General features: G+C 45.5%; 2 protein-coding genes and 1 pseudogene across 2 annotated transcripts; 2 read left to right on the top strand and 1 right to left on the bottom strand.

The window, feature by feature from the left end:
• The window catches only part of LOC112393428 (60S ribosomal protein L31-like), a 64,771-nt pseudogene that overhangs the window by 24,593 nt on the left and 23,297 nt on the right, over nucleotides 1-16,881 (bottom strand).
• On the top strand, nucleotides 6,715-7,890 carry CHST4 (carbohydrate sulfotransferase 4). The gene has a single exon (XM_024735681.1). It carries the CDS (start codon nucleotides 6,715-6,717, stop codon nucleotides 7,888-7,890), a length of 1,176 nt encoding a protein of 391 aa, XP_024591449.1.
• LOC112393429 (probable protein BRICK1) lies at nucleotides 10,782-10,958 on the top strand. Its single transcript, XM_024735682.1, has one exon. It carries the CDS (start codon nucleotides 10,782-10,784, stop codon nucleotides 10,956-10,958), a length of 177 nt encoding a protein of 58 aa, XP_024591450.1.

Raw genomic sequence — 16,881 nt, 5'->3', positions numbered from 1 at the left:
CACAGGTTCGGTCCCTGGTCTGGGAAGATCCCACGTGCCATGGAGCAACTAACCCCACGCGCCTAGAGCCTGTGCTCCACAACAAAAGAAGCCACCGCAATGAGAAGACCGCGCACCACAACGAAGAGTAGCCCCTGCTTGCCACAACTAGAGAAAGCCCGTGAGGAGCAACAAAGACCCAACACAGCCAAAAATAAGTAAATAAAAATTCACCTATTGTTTTACACTCACAACAATCATGTAAAGTAGCTCAGAGTAGTTGTGTGATTTGCCCAAGCACACACAGCTAGTAAGAAGATATAATTTTTCATGATAACTTGTTTCTTTTTTTCTTGAGGGGGAAATTTCTTTTCCCGTACCCCAACTAAACGCCAATACATATGTGTCCTCCCATAAAACGAGTTATTACATCTACGTAATACCTCTAGTTACTACCTCCTGCAAGAAGGGTGAAGATGTTGAATAAGACACAGAGGCCCAAAAAAATGTTTTCTCCCTAAATCCAGTGAAGTGAGCAGGAAGGTGGAATCCAGAAATCCCTTCCAGGTTTTCTCCTCTTTTTGCAGCAGAGATAAGAGCACGGTTTCACATTGTGTCCATTTTGGCTGTCACTGTCCTGCAATTTCCCTATCAACCTCATCTACTTCTGGGGTCCCTTTTCTTTTTCCACTTTGCCCTAAGGTAGTTAACCTATTCAGCTGCCTTCAAGGGATCTACATTCCAGGATCGCCTCCCAGTGGTGGGAGAGAATGCTTCCTCCTTTGCTTCTCCCGGCCCTGCCCATTCCAGCAGAGTCTCCCCACCCCTTGAGTATCTCAGGGTTAAAGCTGCTAATATCAAGTCTCTCTGGGAGCGATGCTTTCTTAACCCTGTCTTGGAAGGTGGGTAATTTTTTGCCAGAGAAAGAAGGCAGTGGAATTTGCTCTGAGTAGGGATGGTTATGCAAGATGCAAGGAGGAGGAGGAAGCTGAGAGGAGAGTTGGTGAGTCAGAGGACAAAAGCTGCACAACTTGGCTAGCAGTGAGCCTTTAGAGCAGTGGGGAAGCCTAAGCCATTAACAAGGTAAGGAGAGAATTTTCTCTACACCTCCAAAGCAGGGCCATTATTCCCAGGTTCTTGGGGCGGAGTATCAGATAACCTGGGGCAACTAAGCTGGGAATTTTCTGGGCGATGGCGGAGGGGAGGTGGTGGTGGGGGGTTGAATCAGAATCACTGGGATAATCTTCCCTGAAAAGCACAAGCTGCCTGCCAGCAGCTCCCCTCTCCCCACCCAGCTCTATCCCTAAAAGAGTTAAGAAAGAGCCTAGAATGTGAGTAGGGCTATTCCGATGTCTATTTTTGTAGCTAGTCCCCCTGATGTGTTTTACTCATTCAGACGCTGGCTTTGAATCTCTGTACTTGCAGCTTCTCCTCTGTTCAGGTGTTGGGGAGTAGGGATGGGAGGTGCTGGGAGCTACAAATTTTCTCTAGCTCAGGTAAGATTTAGTGTGATAACTGAATTCTCAGACCTGGGACCCAAAAGATCCGGGTCTGATCAGGCAGGGCTATTTCTATCGTTGAGTCAATTAATTAAAGTTCACTTATTCTGAAACACAGAGGTGTGGCTCATCACTGTTCTGTATATTTAATCGGACTGTTGTCATTACGGTGGCTAAAAGGGCTTTCAATGTTGTGGAGCGCTGTTCAGATGTAAAATAAGATTAAATTTGAGACCAGTGAGTCAGCCAAGGTAGAAGAGGCTTCTATCTTGTAAGGCTGTGGATAAGTCTGGAACTTCTAATTGGAAGTTAAATACTTTTATATGTGCAAAATAAAAAAAAAATCTTGTCCTGCTTTCCTTACCCAGGTCAATGAGGGCACCTCAAATAGTAAAAAAAAAACGCTACAAATGTTTGTTCATTCAGTCATTCATTCAATAGATGTTTCTTGAGCCCCTACTAGACGCCAGTCACTGTCGTTGTTACTAGAGACACAGAAATTGCAAATTTAGTTAGGGCTTGTTATTGTACGGATACCCTTTGCCCAGGTGCTTATCTCACAGGTTTCCAGGTTCTGCAGCTATATGTGTGGATGCAGGTCTCCCCGATCCAGCTCTCCTCTCTCTCTGTGCAAGTGTCTTCTGCCATCTCTAATTTCTGGTTTGGGGGGCATAATCTCACTGGGAAATATAAATTAGAAATTTGTAAGCGGCTGGAATCCAGGGCTCTTAAATTGATGTATGTTTGGTTTTTTCCTCAGAATTCATCATTTTGTTTCTAATAGGCTACACGATATGGACTTGAGGGTCCTCTATAATTCAGCCCTCTGTAATCAGGCTGCTGGGTGAGTCACCCATCCTGGTGCCTTATAGTCCCTGTGCCTGAAGTAGGTGCTACGTCACTACCACCCTTTCGTGATGTTTTTCAAGGCAGCAGTGGATGAGGGGGAGAGCTGAGGGGGAGACATGAGAGACAGAAGAGAGAGGCCACTTACTATCAAGACCAGGCTAGCACATTCAGGATTAGATAACAGGGAGGGCAGGTTCAAGCATGCAACCAAATAGCCAGAAAAGAACACTCAGGAAGGTGGACTAGGGACTCTGAGATGGAAGTCACATCACAGACCGCTCATAAATGCTTCCTGACCCCAAGGACTGCAGAGGAAGTTAATATAGGACAGCTGGGGAGAGATGATGGTTAGAATAGAGCGAAGTGCCATGAAAAGCCTTGAGTTTCCTTGTCTTCCCGGAGCCACCTCTACCACTGATTCCAGGGACTGCAGGGATAATCTTTCCCTGAGACACACCCTGAAGTTTCCCCTGACTGTTCTCATCAGCCCCATCATGGGTTGCTTAGATCCAGGTTGTGTCTAGATCCCAGTGACAAGAGATGGGACTCACTTTACAAAAGCATACTTTCCTTCTGGCCAGGGAAATTGCTCATGGAAAGAAAAAGCAGAGAAAGCAGTCGGAGGGTTTCCTTGGGAATTCCTGAGAACCGTGGTCTATTAAAGCCTGAGGACAACTGGGGATGAGTTCAAAGGCCAGGCTCCAGCTCTGGGAGAGGATGGGCATGACACCAGGTCCTGTTGGCAGGCAAGGAGGGCTCAGAGCATGCTAGCCCTCTCAAACACTGAGCTGGCCCAAAGCCAGATAGGGGGAGGGAGGACGTACTTTTGAAAGGTCTCCGTTGCTAGTCCTTAGGAAATGTTAGCTTTTTCCTGAGCCGATTATAGGCCCTGCATATAAAATTCTATCCTTATAATTATACACAGGTCAAGTTCTTTCCTCTCTCTTTTGCTCCATTATTTCCTATCTTTGTTCCAAACTTTTCCTCATACTCATAACTGCCTTTGGGAGAAGATCTCTTGCTAGTCATTTCCTCAATACTTGGGGGGCAGGGGGGTGGGTATTCTTGAGCCATTGTCAAAAATGTCTTAGTTTCTAATCATTTCCTCTTGGGCTCAAGTTTAGAAGAATAGGAACATATCTCAGCTGGCCCCATTCTAACCTTCAGGGCCAAGACAAGGATTCCCATTCATCGACATTTTCCTGGCATACAGCAAAGTGGGTTTTTTGGGCACGTAGGAGAGATGATCCTCACTGGATCTTCTGGCACATGTGGAGGAAATGCATTGTTGTAATGAAAGAAAGAGAGGGGTTTCTGGGCCATTGCCACTCAAGGTTTGGTTGAGGTCATTACACACTTCCTAGAAGGTTCAGGGGACTTCCAAGGGAAGTCCATGGGCTGGCAAAGCATTCTCTACCTCTTCAGGAAGCAAGCTATAAACTTCAAGAGTCACATCTGTGACTGCCCAATTCCTCCTCTAAAATTTACTCTCTAGAATCTCTGGACTTCTAGACACACAGAATGGTTTATGACCAATATGAAGGCTGTCTGGACAACAGATCCCAAAGGTACACATACCCGTACTCTTTGATTCAGCAATCCCACTTCTGGGGAGTAGGCTTACATACTTATATAATGATGTGTGAACATAAAGGTCATTATTGAAATTTTTGAAATGGCAAAAGACTGGAAACAACCCAAAAGCTCATCAGTGTGGACACTGGTTAAATAAACTGTGGTACATCTATACAATAAAATTCTACACAGTGGTAAAAAGGAATGAGGAAACGCTTTAGGTTCTCCCATGGAAAGCTCTCCAAGGCATATTGTTAAGTTAACAAAGCAAGTTGCAGCACAGTGCGGATAACTTGCAACTTCTTGTGTTATCAAAAGGGGAAAAATTAAGAATACATAGACATTTGAATTTTCTGGTGTACGCATAAAGCAACTGAAAGGACACATTAAAAAATGAACCCAGGGGCTTCCCTGGTTGTGCAGTGGTTGAGAGTCCGCCTGCCGATGCAGGGGACACGGGTTTGTGCCCCGGTCCGGGAAGATCCCACATGCCGCGGAGCGGATAGGCCCGTGAGCCATGGCCGCTAGGCCTGCGCGTCCGGAGCCTGTGCTCTGCAACAGGAGAGGCCACAACAGTGAGAGGCCCACGTACCGCAAAAAAAAAAAAAAAAAAAAGAACCCAGTTGCTATTTGGGGTCAAGTTGGGAAATGGGCAGATGGAGGACAGGTGTTGGAAGTATATATTTCACTGTATAGTGACGATAAAACACCAGCTCGTAGATAAATACTAGCTGTCAGTAAATAGAGAAGAGATTATTGATTCAGCAGCTGGTAAAATTCTTAGGTGTTCTTTCCCCTAGAAAAATTCTATGACCCTTTTAAAAAGTATGTCATACAAATAGCTCTAGAAATTTTCTAATTTATGACTATAGGTCTCCTCCAGAGACATAACTGTTGTCATAGGATTTCCCCTCACCTAATATTCAATATGTAAAGACCTGGAGTGTGACAGGCTAGGCTACAGGCTGGCAAGCACTGTCCTATTCCCTTCCTGCATGTGGAATCTTAGGAAGCCGTCCTTTAAATTCTGAGTCTGACTTAATGTTCATGATAATGATACTCTTAAAAACAATTTGAACCATGTGACTATTAGCTATTCAAAACTTAAAAAAAAAATTGGTGATGAGACCTATCACCAGGAGAATAGCACATCCTAAACCCAGCTGCAATTACTGTCTAGAAACATATTTTCTCTTCTTTATTAAAGCTTGAAGGAAGAATTTCTTGAGTATAGAGTGATATGCAAATTAGCACCTTGCTACTGTTAACATTTTACACTATGTGAAATATCTATTATATTTCTCAATAGTTATTTATGTCAGGAAGTCACCCAGAATGATCCAGAGTCATCTCAACCCATAAAGAGAGTTAAGAGCTCCCCTGGAATAATATTCTAGCATGGCACTGGGAACAGTGGTCTTTTCACACAAAGCCCAGGTGTGAAGGGAGTAAGTTCAGCGTTGCCACCAGTCTGTTTGAGCCTTAGTGTAAATTACAAAGTGAAATTCCTTTCTCTAGATATTTAACATCTAAGAACTGGAAAACCATCCTAATGTACTTATCCTACTGAACCAAGATACTTAACTGTCACCTACCAGACATTTTGTTAAATAATAAATATCTTAAATTCTTGATGAAGTGGCATTCCCTAAGGTTGGGCAGTATACAACATGCCCAACTGAGCAACCCTGAGTAAGTTGTGTCAAGTGGTCAAACATTACCCCAAGAAGCAGCACAGTGGCTAACAGGCCACAGCATCACTATTGCAGCTCTTAGGTTGGCTTGCCACAGTTTCATACAGTTGGCTGCTAATGCAACAACGATTCAACCCAAATAGATTCAGATAGTGTATTACATACACAGACACGAGGACAGCATTGGGTCAGCTCCTCATGTCCCTAGTCCCACAGGAGACCAAATCAGAGGGGATCAGATGATAGGTGCCACGGGCACTTTGCCGCTGAGGAGACAACTCCAAACCAAAGTCAAGCAGTTTTAGAGTCTGCAGCCATATCCTTCAGGGTATTGAAAGTCCTGTGCTTAACTAAGATGAAGGAGGGTAGTGAGAAATGGCCTTGGCACTATCCCTCAAGATGGGGGTGGGCGGGCGGGCGTCAAAGCAGTTCCTCAGAAGTCAGCTTATCTCCCGTAGTTTCTGAAGGAATCATGGGGCATTCAACCAAAACTTGGGTCAGACTGTGGTTAAGCTTTGCCTACATGGCCTGTGTGAAGACATGTGTGTCACCAGGGTGAACCTGTTTTCCCTATATTCATGAAACATGGCTGAGTTCACACATTTTTGTAGCTCCATGGACAAGAAGGACCAGGAGGGAGGAAGTAAAGAGCCTAAAAAGAAAGAGCTTAAAAAGAAATAGTGCTTATTGGGCTTCCCTGGTGGCGCAGTGGTTGAGAGTCCGCCTGCCAATGCAGGGGACGCGGGTTCGTGCCCCGGTCCGGGAAGATCCCACATGCCGCGGAGCGGCTGGGCCCGTGAGCCATGGCCGCTGAGCCTGCGTGTCCGGAGCCTGTGCTCCGCAACGGGAGAGGCCACAACAGTGAGAGGCCCGTGTACCGCAAAAAAAAAAAAAAAAAAAAAAAAAAAAAAAAAGAAATAGTGCTTATTGACACACTAACTGCAAGGGACAGGAATTTGGAGAAGGATTTGTGCAAGAAGGCTCCAGCATCCTACATTGCCCCTTGGTGCGGGTCAGGAAGAAAGTAGCTTTGGCTAGGAAGGGGATGGAAGTCAGACACCCAAACATTAGCCTAACATAGCCCCTCTGCTTGTTCCTTGAAGGTCTTCTACTTCAGCATGACACTGCCCCCGAAAATGAAGCTACTACTGTTCCTGGCTTCCCAGACGGCTGTCTTTGTTCTATTCATCCTTCTGTACTCCCACAACTTCAACTCCCTGCAGATGAAGGAAGAACCCCAGCCCGCGTACATGCATGTGCTCATCCTGTCTTCGTGGCGCTCTGGCTCTTCTTTTGTAGGGCAGCTTTTTGGGCAGCACCCAGATGTCTTCTACCTGATGGAGCCTGCCTGGCACGTCTGGATGACCTTCACACAAAGTACTGCCCAGAGGTTGCATATGGCAGTGCGGGATCTCATACGGGCCGTCTTTCTGTGTGACATGAGCGTCTTTGATGCCTACATGAAACCTGGCCCCCGAAAACAGTCCAGCCTCTTCCAGTGGGAAGGCAGCCGGGCCCTGTGTTCTCCACCTGCCTGCAACATCTTCCCGCGAGATAACATCATACCCCAGGCTCACTGTAGGCTTCTGTGCAATCAGGAGCCCTTTGAGGTGGTGGAGAAGGCCTGCCGCACTTACAGCCACGTGGTGCTCAAGGAGGTACGTTTCTTCAAACTGCAGGTGCTCTACCCGCTGCTGAGAGACCCTTCCCTCAATCTGCACATTGTGCACCTGGTCCGGGACCCCCGGGCGGTGTTCCGCTCCCGAGAACACACCGCGAAGGAACTCATGATTGACAGCCACATTGTGACGGGGCAGCATCTGCAGAAACTCGAAGAGGAGGAGCAACCCTACTACACAATGCAAGTCATCTGCCAAAGCCAGCTGGAGATCTACAAGGCTGTGCAGTCCTTGCCCAAAGCCCTGAGGCAGCGCTACTTGCTCGTGCGCTACGAGGACTTGGTCCGGGACCCCCTGGCCCAGACTGCCCGAATGTATGAATACGCAGGGCTGAAATTCTTGCCCCAGCTCCAGACCTGGGTGCACAACATCACTCGAGGCAAGGGCATGGGTGAGCGTGCCTTCCACACAAACGCCAGGAATGCCCTCACTGTCTCTCAGGCCTGGCGCTGGTCCTTGCCTTATGAAAAGGTTTCTCGGCTTCAGAAAGTCTGCAGGAATACCATGAATTTGCTGGGCTACCACCTTGTCACATCTCAGCAAGAGCAGAAAAACCTGTCGTTGAATCTTCTGTCTACCTGGAGCCCCGCTGAGCGAGTCTACCAAGAGGGTTGAGGAGGCTCTGTCTCCACCTGGCACCCACTTCAGCCACGTTAACCGACGGCAGCTTCTGAGCCTCGACCGTGTGTGTCAGCGTACGCGTGAGCATGAGTTGTGCCCAAACATGTTCAAGTCAAAAAAAGAAATCTTTGCGTCTCTGCTCATATCTAGAGAAGAGACTTAGGAACCTTATGTGAGGCGCACGATCCAGCAACAAAACAGAAGTAATGTCTTTATTCTCTTCTTAGCCTTCTTACCTATGTATACCTCAGAGACTTTGTGGCCTGGGTCCTATGTGGCACCATGCAGTAACACTGGAGTAAATCCATAAACTCTTCTGTCCACATCTTGCCCGGCGGGAAAGGAGAGAGACGGGAAAAACCAGGGAAATAGGTCTCCCACCAAACAGTCCACCAGCACGTTCAACAGGGATGTGAACTCTGAGCCCTCAGAGAATGGGCAACAGGGTTGGATGCTTACCTGTGAGCTTGGCCATCACAGCTATCCATTACCACAAATATGGAACAAAATCTCTGCACAACAGAGGAAGCTTTTTTTTTTTTTTTTTCGGTATGCGGGCCTCTCACTGTTGTGGCCTCTCCCGTTGCGGAGCACAGGCTCCGGACGCGCAGGCTCAGCGGCCATGGCTCATGGGCCCAGCCGCTCTGCGGCATGTGGGATCTTCCCGGACTGGGGCATGAACCCGTGTCCCCTGCATCGGCAGGCGGACCCTCAACCACTGCGCCACCAGGGAAGCCCCCAGAGGAAGCTTTTAAGTTCACGGGATGGCTGGGCCCAATTTGGACATCTGTTCCCCTCAGTGTTTTCCTATTTTAACCTGTGAAGCTGTCATCTGTTAACATTAAAATTCCAAAATAAGATTCTGTTTGGAGTGTACCTTTTTATGCTTTCTAATTACTTAGTAGTAAATGCTCATTCTTATGGGATCCTAACTAAGAGCCTAAACATCTTTACAGATTTTTTTGACTGGAATATTTTAATTTTAAAAAAGTTTTTATTGAAATATAGTTGATTCACAATGTTGTGTTGGTTTCAGGTGTATTGCAAAGTGATTCAGTTATACATATATATATATATATAAATATATATATTCTCATCTTTTATTATTATCTATCACCCACACATAGAAAAACACGTTAAGACAGTGTTTGGTTCAGATGATGGGCTAAGGTCTAAACTGATCAATACTGATCGATACACTGTCCTCTTAAGAATTTGTAGAAAGTAGACAGCTAGCAGCTAAGCCCTTTCTTGTGTGCAGCGTAAGCTATAGTAACACCAGGTGGATCACAGGTGGATCACAGGTGGATCACTCTAGGTTCTGGAGTTCTTTTAATCTCATACCTCAGCCAGAGGACCTCGGTTATAATACGATTGGTGCTCTTCAGCTCTTCCTGGTCACCTCCCCTAACAAGAAAAGTTGTTTCCCCCAATCTTTGCAGGATTCCCCAGATCTAGTTTGTGTATCAGAACCACCTGTTAAAGATGTGTTTTGCCATGCCCTACCTCAGATCTGCTGGAAATGGAATCTCCCAGGAGAGGCTGGGATTCTGTATGTTTATCAGTTGACTCTGTGTAACTCTTCCACAGCCAGCCCGATGATGGTACACCCTGCCCTGGGCGACAGCACTCTCTGCCTTCTTGTTCCAAGACAGGTGACTTTTCAGCACATGCCAAGTATCTAAGCGCTTCCTCCTCACACAGGTGCTGTCCTCAGGTTGGAAGGAATAGGAAGGTCTCTGTACGTCTGGAACTGCGTGAACCTCTGGGTCCTGACTTTTGAAACATTTCACTTTATTCAATTCTGAGAGATACCATTATTTCATCTTTCCTTTTGTTCCCACGCCCACTTTTGACATGGTCCTCGCTTCACAAAGCTCCCTTGATGGCAGATGGGAATTTTCCCACTCCATTCCGCTGAGTAGCTCTTGGGCTGCACCACCACCTGAGATGCTTGAGTAGGCACCTTTGCCAGCTGGGTCTTTGATGTTAATTTATATGGGCTTTAAAGGAGTGAATTTATCCTAATACCTAAACCCAAGCCACTCTAGACCCTCCTCGAGAGCCTAGAATCTCCCAGGTAAATGCTTCTTGCCTCTCCAAACCTTCCAAAACTATGAAAATTTCCCCAACGTTGAAAATAAGGCCAAGGGCAGTAGGTGAGGGTGCAAACAGAGTGAAGAGGGCCAGGGAGGGGGAGAGACAGTGATAGACTCGACCATCTCTGATTTCCCCTCTGACATTTCAGCCTCTACCTGAATTGTCTTAAAGTTAGCAACCTCCTTGGGAACCATCTCTGTGGGATGCTGGAGTACAGAGCTGCTTGTTTTCCATCTCCAAATGAGTCATCCGTCCCAAGACAAGGAAAGAGACTAGCCACATGGAAATCTCAGGATCTTATTTAAGATTTACTTTAAAACAGCTTTACATTTCCTATATTCCAAGTCCGAAGTCAGATGAGGTCCAGACAGCTAGTAGCCATCCTCTTGGAAGACAGCCTATACACTACCCTATCTAGGAGCCACTGGCAGCTGTTTAGATTTAAATAAGTTAAAATTAAAATAAAATTCAGTTCTTCAGTTGCACTAGCCATCTTTCAAGTACTCAATAGCAACGTGTGGCTAGTGGCTACTGTACCAGACAGCACAGATATAAATCATTTCCATCACTGCAAAAGTTCTATTGGACACTTCTGGTCTAAATTAATTTCTATGTGTTTGCAGCATCTTATCCTTAACCTCAAATTGCACCCTGCCCAAAAGTGTTTAGAGAGTAGATAACAATACTATAATGGCACTTTTATATAACATAAAACTGTGCAGTATAAAATCATGCTACATAACCTCTAAAACTCTGACCTAGTCGCGCTTCCTTAGGCAGCAGCCATGGTGGGACAAGAGGATCCAGTGCAGCGCGAGGTTCACCAGGACGGGGCGAGCTGGGAGTACACTGAGGTCATCACCAGCAGCAGCAAGAAAACTGCAGACTTTCTCCACTCAGGACTCGCAACACCAAACGAGAAACTGACAGCTCTTGAACAGAGAATAGAGTACACTGAATGAAGCGAGGGTGACAAGCGGTGAGACCCTCACCTATAATTGTGCCATGCTGCTGCTAGGAAGTTGCTTTTGCAGAACAAAAAGGCCTCGTGGGAAAGGCCCCAGCAGTCTTCAGTTCCTTCCTCTCTCCTTAAAGAACAACAGGGCTTATTCTTGTTTTTCTTTATTTCAAAACTGTGACCTTTGGGCTCTGCCATGTACACCCAGCAGTGTGATGTGGCGTGTGGGGAGGAGTCCAGGGGAACTCTCAGAAACAACACTAGACACTTTACCTCTTCAGTAACACTTTGTACAACTACTTGTCAACACATTTGAGGCGCTAAGAGCCAAAAGCCTGAGACTCTGTCCAGGTCCTCCCCACCTTTCTCTCTCTCTCTCTCTCTCTCAGCCTTTCCTTACAGCTCTCATTGCCTCTGCATTGCTTCTATAAATAGTCTGTCTCCTCCCCAACTTTGGCCAGGGGTGGGAAGCATTCCTCGCTGAGGAGCCCTGGTGAGGTGGCTGCCAGAGAATGTTGTTGCTAACCCATCAGTTTCTTGTCCTTTTGGGAAGGTCAAGGCCAGGCCTCCACTTGGCTTGAAAAGGGACATTTTCAGAGTTTTCTTTCTGTCACTTGAGGTGTCTTACCCTTTCATATTTCCCTAATAAACTCCCCAACTTTAAAATAAATAGATAAATAAATAAAACTCTGACCCAGTGCTGAGCGAGATTTAGAGAGCAAAGGAACATCTCCTATTGAAGCGCTCAGGCGGCTGGCACCAGAGTTCAGGGATGCGAGCGGCAGTACACTCAGTTATGAAACATGGGGAATTCGGGGAGCTGAGAACCCATGATGGGTATAGAGGACTGTGCTCTGCAAAACAGCCTTTCCACTTTGGAGGTATCTGTTCCAGCCCCCAACCCCCAAATAGGCAGGCATTTGTTTGCCTCCCAAGCCTATTGAGCTGCATGAGATCTAAGGATAAGGGATGAATTTGATCTAAATTTCTCAGGGCTAGTAATTAGGTTTGGGGAATGAGCTCTTTCATGTCTAGAGAAAACATAATGGCCTGAAATGCCTAATTGGGGGCTTCCCCAGTGGCGCAGTGGTTGGGAATCTGCCTGCCAATGCAGGGGACATGGGTTCTAGCCCTGGTCTGGGAAGATCCCACATGCCACAGAGCAAATAAGCCCGTGCGCCACAACGACTGAGCACGTGCTCTAGACCCCGCGAGCCACCACTACTGAGCCTGTGTGCCACAACTACTGAAGCCCACGTGCCTAGAGCCGGTGCTCTGCAACAAGAGAAGTCACCATGATGAGAAGCCCGTGCACCGCAATGAAGAGTAGCCCCCGCTCGCCACAACTAGAGAAAGCCCGTGCACAGCAACGAAGACCCAACGCAGCCAAAAATAAATAAATTAAAATAAATTTAAAAAGAATGTGGGCTCTAGAACTGGGTTGCCTGGGTGACTTTGCTATCACCAGTTGGGTGACCTCAGCAAGTCCCTTAACATCTCATGTCTCGGTTCCCTTACCTGTAGGGTGGTTAGAATAATAGTAGTATCAACTCCTTGGAGTTGCCAGGAGAACTAATGAGTTAATACACGGAACATGCTTAGAAAGCATCTGCTGCTCACTATTGTTAGCTGTGAATATCTTGGAAACACTAGTCTCGGCTCTCAAGGACTGTCTTCCATAATTTCTGGTAACATCCTTATTAAGGTGATGTTTAACAGCAGATCACAAACTCTTTATGGCATTTCTGATCATAATGATACCATTAGGAGATTGATAATTTTCTGATATTCTAGTTTCTCAATATCTGTAGTTCTCAACCAGAGGTGACTTTGCCCCCCAGTGGACATTTGGCAACGCCTAGAGACATTTTTGGTTGTCACTCTTTGGGAGGGGGGTGTTTCTGGAATCTACTGGGGAGGGGCCTAAAGTGCTGCTAAACCTACAATGTACAGGAAAGCCCTCCCTTAACTAATAGATGATTCGTATATAAAGGACAAAGAGCTAATGACTCAAATAAATTTCTCTTCCATCTTCATTCAATTACATTCAATCTCACTCAAACGAGATTGAAAGCGTCTTGACTGGGGAGCTGTCATAACCTGGGCTCTTTTGATACCCACTCAAGTCATCTGAAAGGGAGAAGTGGAGGAGACATTATACCAATACAGCACCACGGAAGTCTGATGAGAGGAAGTGAGTGCAGCCAGGCTTCCCGGTCACTCACTGGCCAATCTATGCCTTAATCGGTCTTTGCTTGCGTCCACCCTAATTCAGTTAGCTGTAGCTTGAAGAGAAGAGTTTAAAGGGGTAAAACATGGTCATTTAGGGCCTTGGGGAAGATGGGCAGACAAATGAAGCCATGAGCAGACACTGGGCTAGACAAATGAGTTGTCCAACATGTCTGAGAACAGAAGAGTCATTGACAAACGTCAAAAAGTTCCATGGGCACCACAGAGTTTACATCACAGTTCCTCAACCTTTTTTTTATTATCACCCCCTCACCCTCAACAAGCTTTTTTAGACATTTTTTCCCTAATTGCACCTCTGCCATGAAATGTTAATACCGCAAATACACTGCATGTCTGTTTTTGTATGGTGGCCATTTGGAGGGTCACAAACCACCATAATATCTACTCTTTTTTTTTTGGCCTCCCCCAAACTGCTTTTCACCCCCTTGGTAATTTTCACCTCCATTGGGAATGCATGCTTTAGACTACTGTCCCCAGTATTTTTTAAACTCCTTTCCCACCCAGCTCCTATCTTTTTTTTCCTCAACATGTCTTTTCATTTCTCATCTCCCCAAATTATGTTCCTTGCTCTCACCAATGATAGCTGTACCCTGCTCATCAATAATTGAATGTGATTATGTAAAATAACACATATAAGTGTAATCTGTAAACTATAAAGACCGTGAAAACGCTGGTTATTATTAGTAGTAAAATAATAATACAAGTAATTCTTGACTGCTGTCCTCCCCGCCAGCCCTAATCCTAACCATTTGGCATGGTCCAGCTTTCCTTGCCAATTTTCACACTGGCTTCTTATGATCCTGGATGAAAAATAAGGAAGCTAGTTCATGCTTTGTTTGTTTTTTAAATTTATGACAAGAGTTGGTAACAAATGGAATAGGCACGTAAAATAGTTTCATGAAGAATGAGGTACGTTTCAGAAAGTTAGCCATTGCTCTACCCTAAATCAATGTGGACTTAAATGACTAACTGCCTATAATTTAAACATGCTGAATGAAAAGAAATAAAGGCTCCTATTATTTTATGTAGTGGTAAGGTGAATGATTATCTGATCCATCATGAACCAAGCTATGAGACCTTAGCAGATGCAACACACACACACACACACGCCATTCTAGATGCAAATAAGCTTTAAAAAGTTGACTACACTAAATTTAACTGGGTTTTCAAATGTGAGACCCTCAGAACTTCAAATATGTTTATGTGCATATTAAGAAGGGATTACAGTATATAGCAGCTCTCCCAAACTTCTTTGACCAAGGATGTTTTCATCCTGTGAACATCTGTCAGTAGAATGTTTAGAGGAAGCGCAGTTGGAGAAATGCTGAATTATCTTCGGCACTCATAGCCCTGGACGTTCCCAGCACTCTGCCTTCTCCTTGCCTTCTCCCAAGCCCAAGCAGGCAAATTACGAATGGAGAAAATCACATGAGGGCAGCTTGGTTCACAGGCAGTTATAATCACCTCCATCAATTTATGATCACTTCAACACTCACCTGCAACCCCTGCCCCCTCTCCATAAGGACTTGCAGGTTTAGAAAGCCTTTCAAGATCCGTCCCTCGCATCCTTCTCTAATAACTCCCTCTTACACTCCACTTCCTCCATCTCAAATGTGAAGTTCTACCAATGTACCATGTCTGGATCTTAGATCATGCTGCTTCTCCCACCTGGAATACCCTGTTCTGTCCCACCTTCAACTTCTCTGGCTCATTTTTTTGATCCCTCAGTTCTCAACTAAAACATACCCTCTGGAAGTTTTTCCTGGCTTGATCCTCAAGCCTCTGTTGAATGCCACTTTTTTTTTTTTTTTGCGTTACGCAGGCCTCTCACTGCTGTGGCCTCTCCCGTTGTGGAGGTGCAGGCTCAGCGGCCATGGCTCACGGGCCCAGCCGCTCCGCGGCATGTGGGATCTTCCCGGACCGGGGCATGAACCCGTGTCTCCTGCATCGGCAGGCGGACTCTCAACCACTGCGTCACCAGGGAAGCCCTTGAATGCCACTTTTACATGCTTTCTATTATAGCATTTAACACACTGTAATAAAACTGCCCAATTTAAGCAGCCGCATAGCACAGGGAGATCAGCTCGGTGCCTTGTGACCACCTAGGGGGTGGGATAGGAAGGGTGGGAGGGAGGTAGACGCAAGAAGGAAGAGATATGGGAATATATGTATATGTATAACTGATTCACTTTGTTATAAAGCAGAAACTAACACACCATTGTAAAGCAATTATACTCCAATAAAGATGTTAAAAAAAACTGCCCAATTTATGTGTTCTTTGAGCTCTTTGAGAGCAGAGTCTATCTTATTCACCGTGGTATAACCAATGCCTAGCACAGTTCCTAGCATCTAGTAGGCACACAATAAATATTTCTTTAATAAACGAAAGCTTGATCTCAGCCTCATTATATGTAAGGTGATCAGTCTTTATGTAATACTTTTTAAAAGGCCAATCACAGAAACACAGTGACATATTTAAAGATTCAGATAAGAAATAACCAACATTTAAGAGTTTCCTGTCTGAGTGAAATAAGGGAAGTTGAATCTTAAAGCCAACAGCTCTGAAGTGCTAGGTCAAGTGGGGTGGCAGGTGGAAGGGTGGATAAAGCAGAGATTCAAAAATTAAGTTGAATTGTATTTCTAATAGTGATACAAGGGCTTCCCTGGTGGCGCAGTGGTTGAGAGTCCGCCTGCCAATGCAGGGGACACGGGTTCGTGCCCCGGTCAGGGAAGATCCCACATGCCACGGAGCGGCTGGGCCCGTGAGCCATGGACACTGAGCCTGCGCGTCCGGAGCCTGTGCTCCACAATGGGACAGGCCACAGCAGTGAGAGGCCCCCGTACCGCAAAAAAAAAAAAAAAAAATATATATATATAGTGATACATATTATCATAGCAAGAGAAGCTGCAAATCATGCTGGTTGTCTAAAGAGCTGCATGTGTTCACAGGGTGTATGAACTAACCAACTGCCTTCTGGATGCAATCACTATTTGCTTAGTGATTGCCTTGCAACTGTTTCTTAGCCGAATCTCCAAGCAGAAAGTTTATGACTTGTTTTTTTTATTGCCTCTCCACCCTCATAATGGCAAAATTTTGTTTAAGGAATGTCTTGGGGGAATAGAGTCACCTTTGATTCTTTCTTTTCTTTCACTTTCCACAATCCTGTCCATCAGCAAGTCCTGTTAGCTTGACTTCCAAAATGTACCCTGAATCAGACCATCTCCACTCAACATCTGCACTGCTACAATGTTCATCCAAACCAACCTCAAATCTCACCTGAACTGCTGCAAGAACCTCCTAACAGGCCTCTTCTTGCCCTGCTCTCATAGTTCACCTCCCATTTACTAACCAGAATGACCTATCTAAAGGGTAAATTAGATGCCAATTCTCCGCCTAAAGTCCTCCAGTAAATTATAGCCCAGGTGACTGTAAAAAGGAGAATGGATAAATAAGTTGGTAAACTCATATCATGCAATACTATTCAGTAATAATATTGAATAGTTGATACATGCAACATGGATGCCTCGCAAAAGCATTAGGCTAAGTGAAAGAAGTCCTACATGAAAGAGTTCATACTATATGATTTCTTAATATGTACAGTTGTAGACCAGGAAAAAACTAATATACGGTAGAAAAAAATAATAACAGTGGTTGCCTCTGAGGCGGGGGGGGGGGG

Source organism: Neophocaena asiaeorientalis, unplaced genomic scaffold (assembly GCF_003031525.2).
Source record: "Neophocaena asiaeorientalis asiaeorientalis breed wild unplaced genomic scaffold, Neophocaena_asiaeorientalis_V1.1 scaffold40, whole genome shotgun sequence".
Taxonomy (NCBI): domain Eukaryota; kingdom Metazoa; phylum Chordata; class Mammalia; order Artiodactyla; family Phocoenidae; genus Neophocaena; species Neophocaena asiaeorientalis.
Note: the sequence above shows the minus strand (reverse complement) of the source record. Positions and strands in the feature narration are given on the sequence as shown.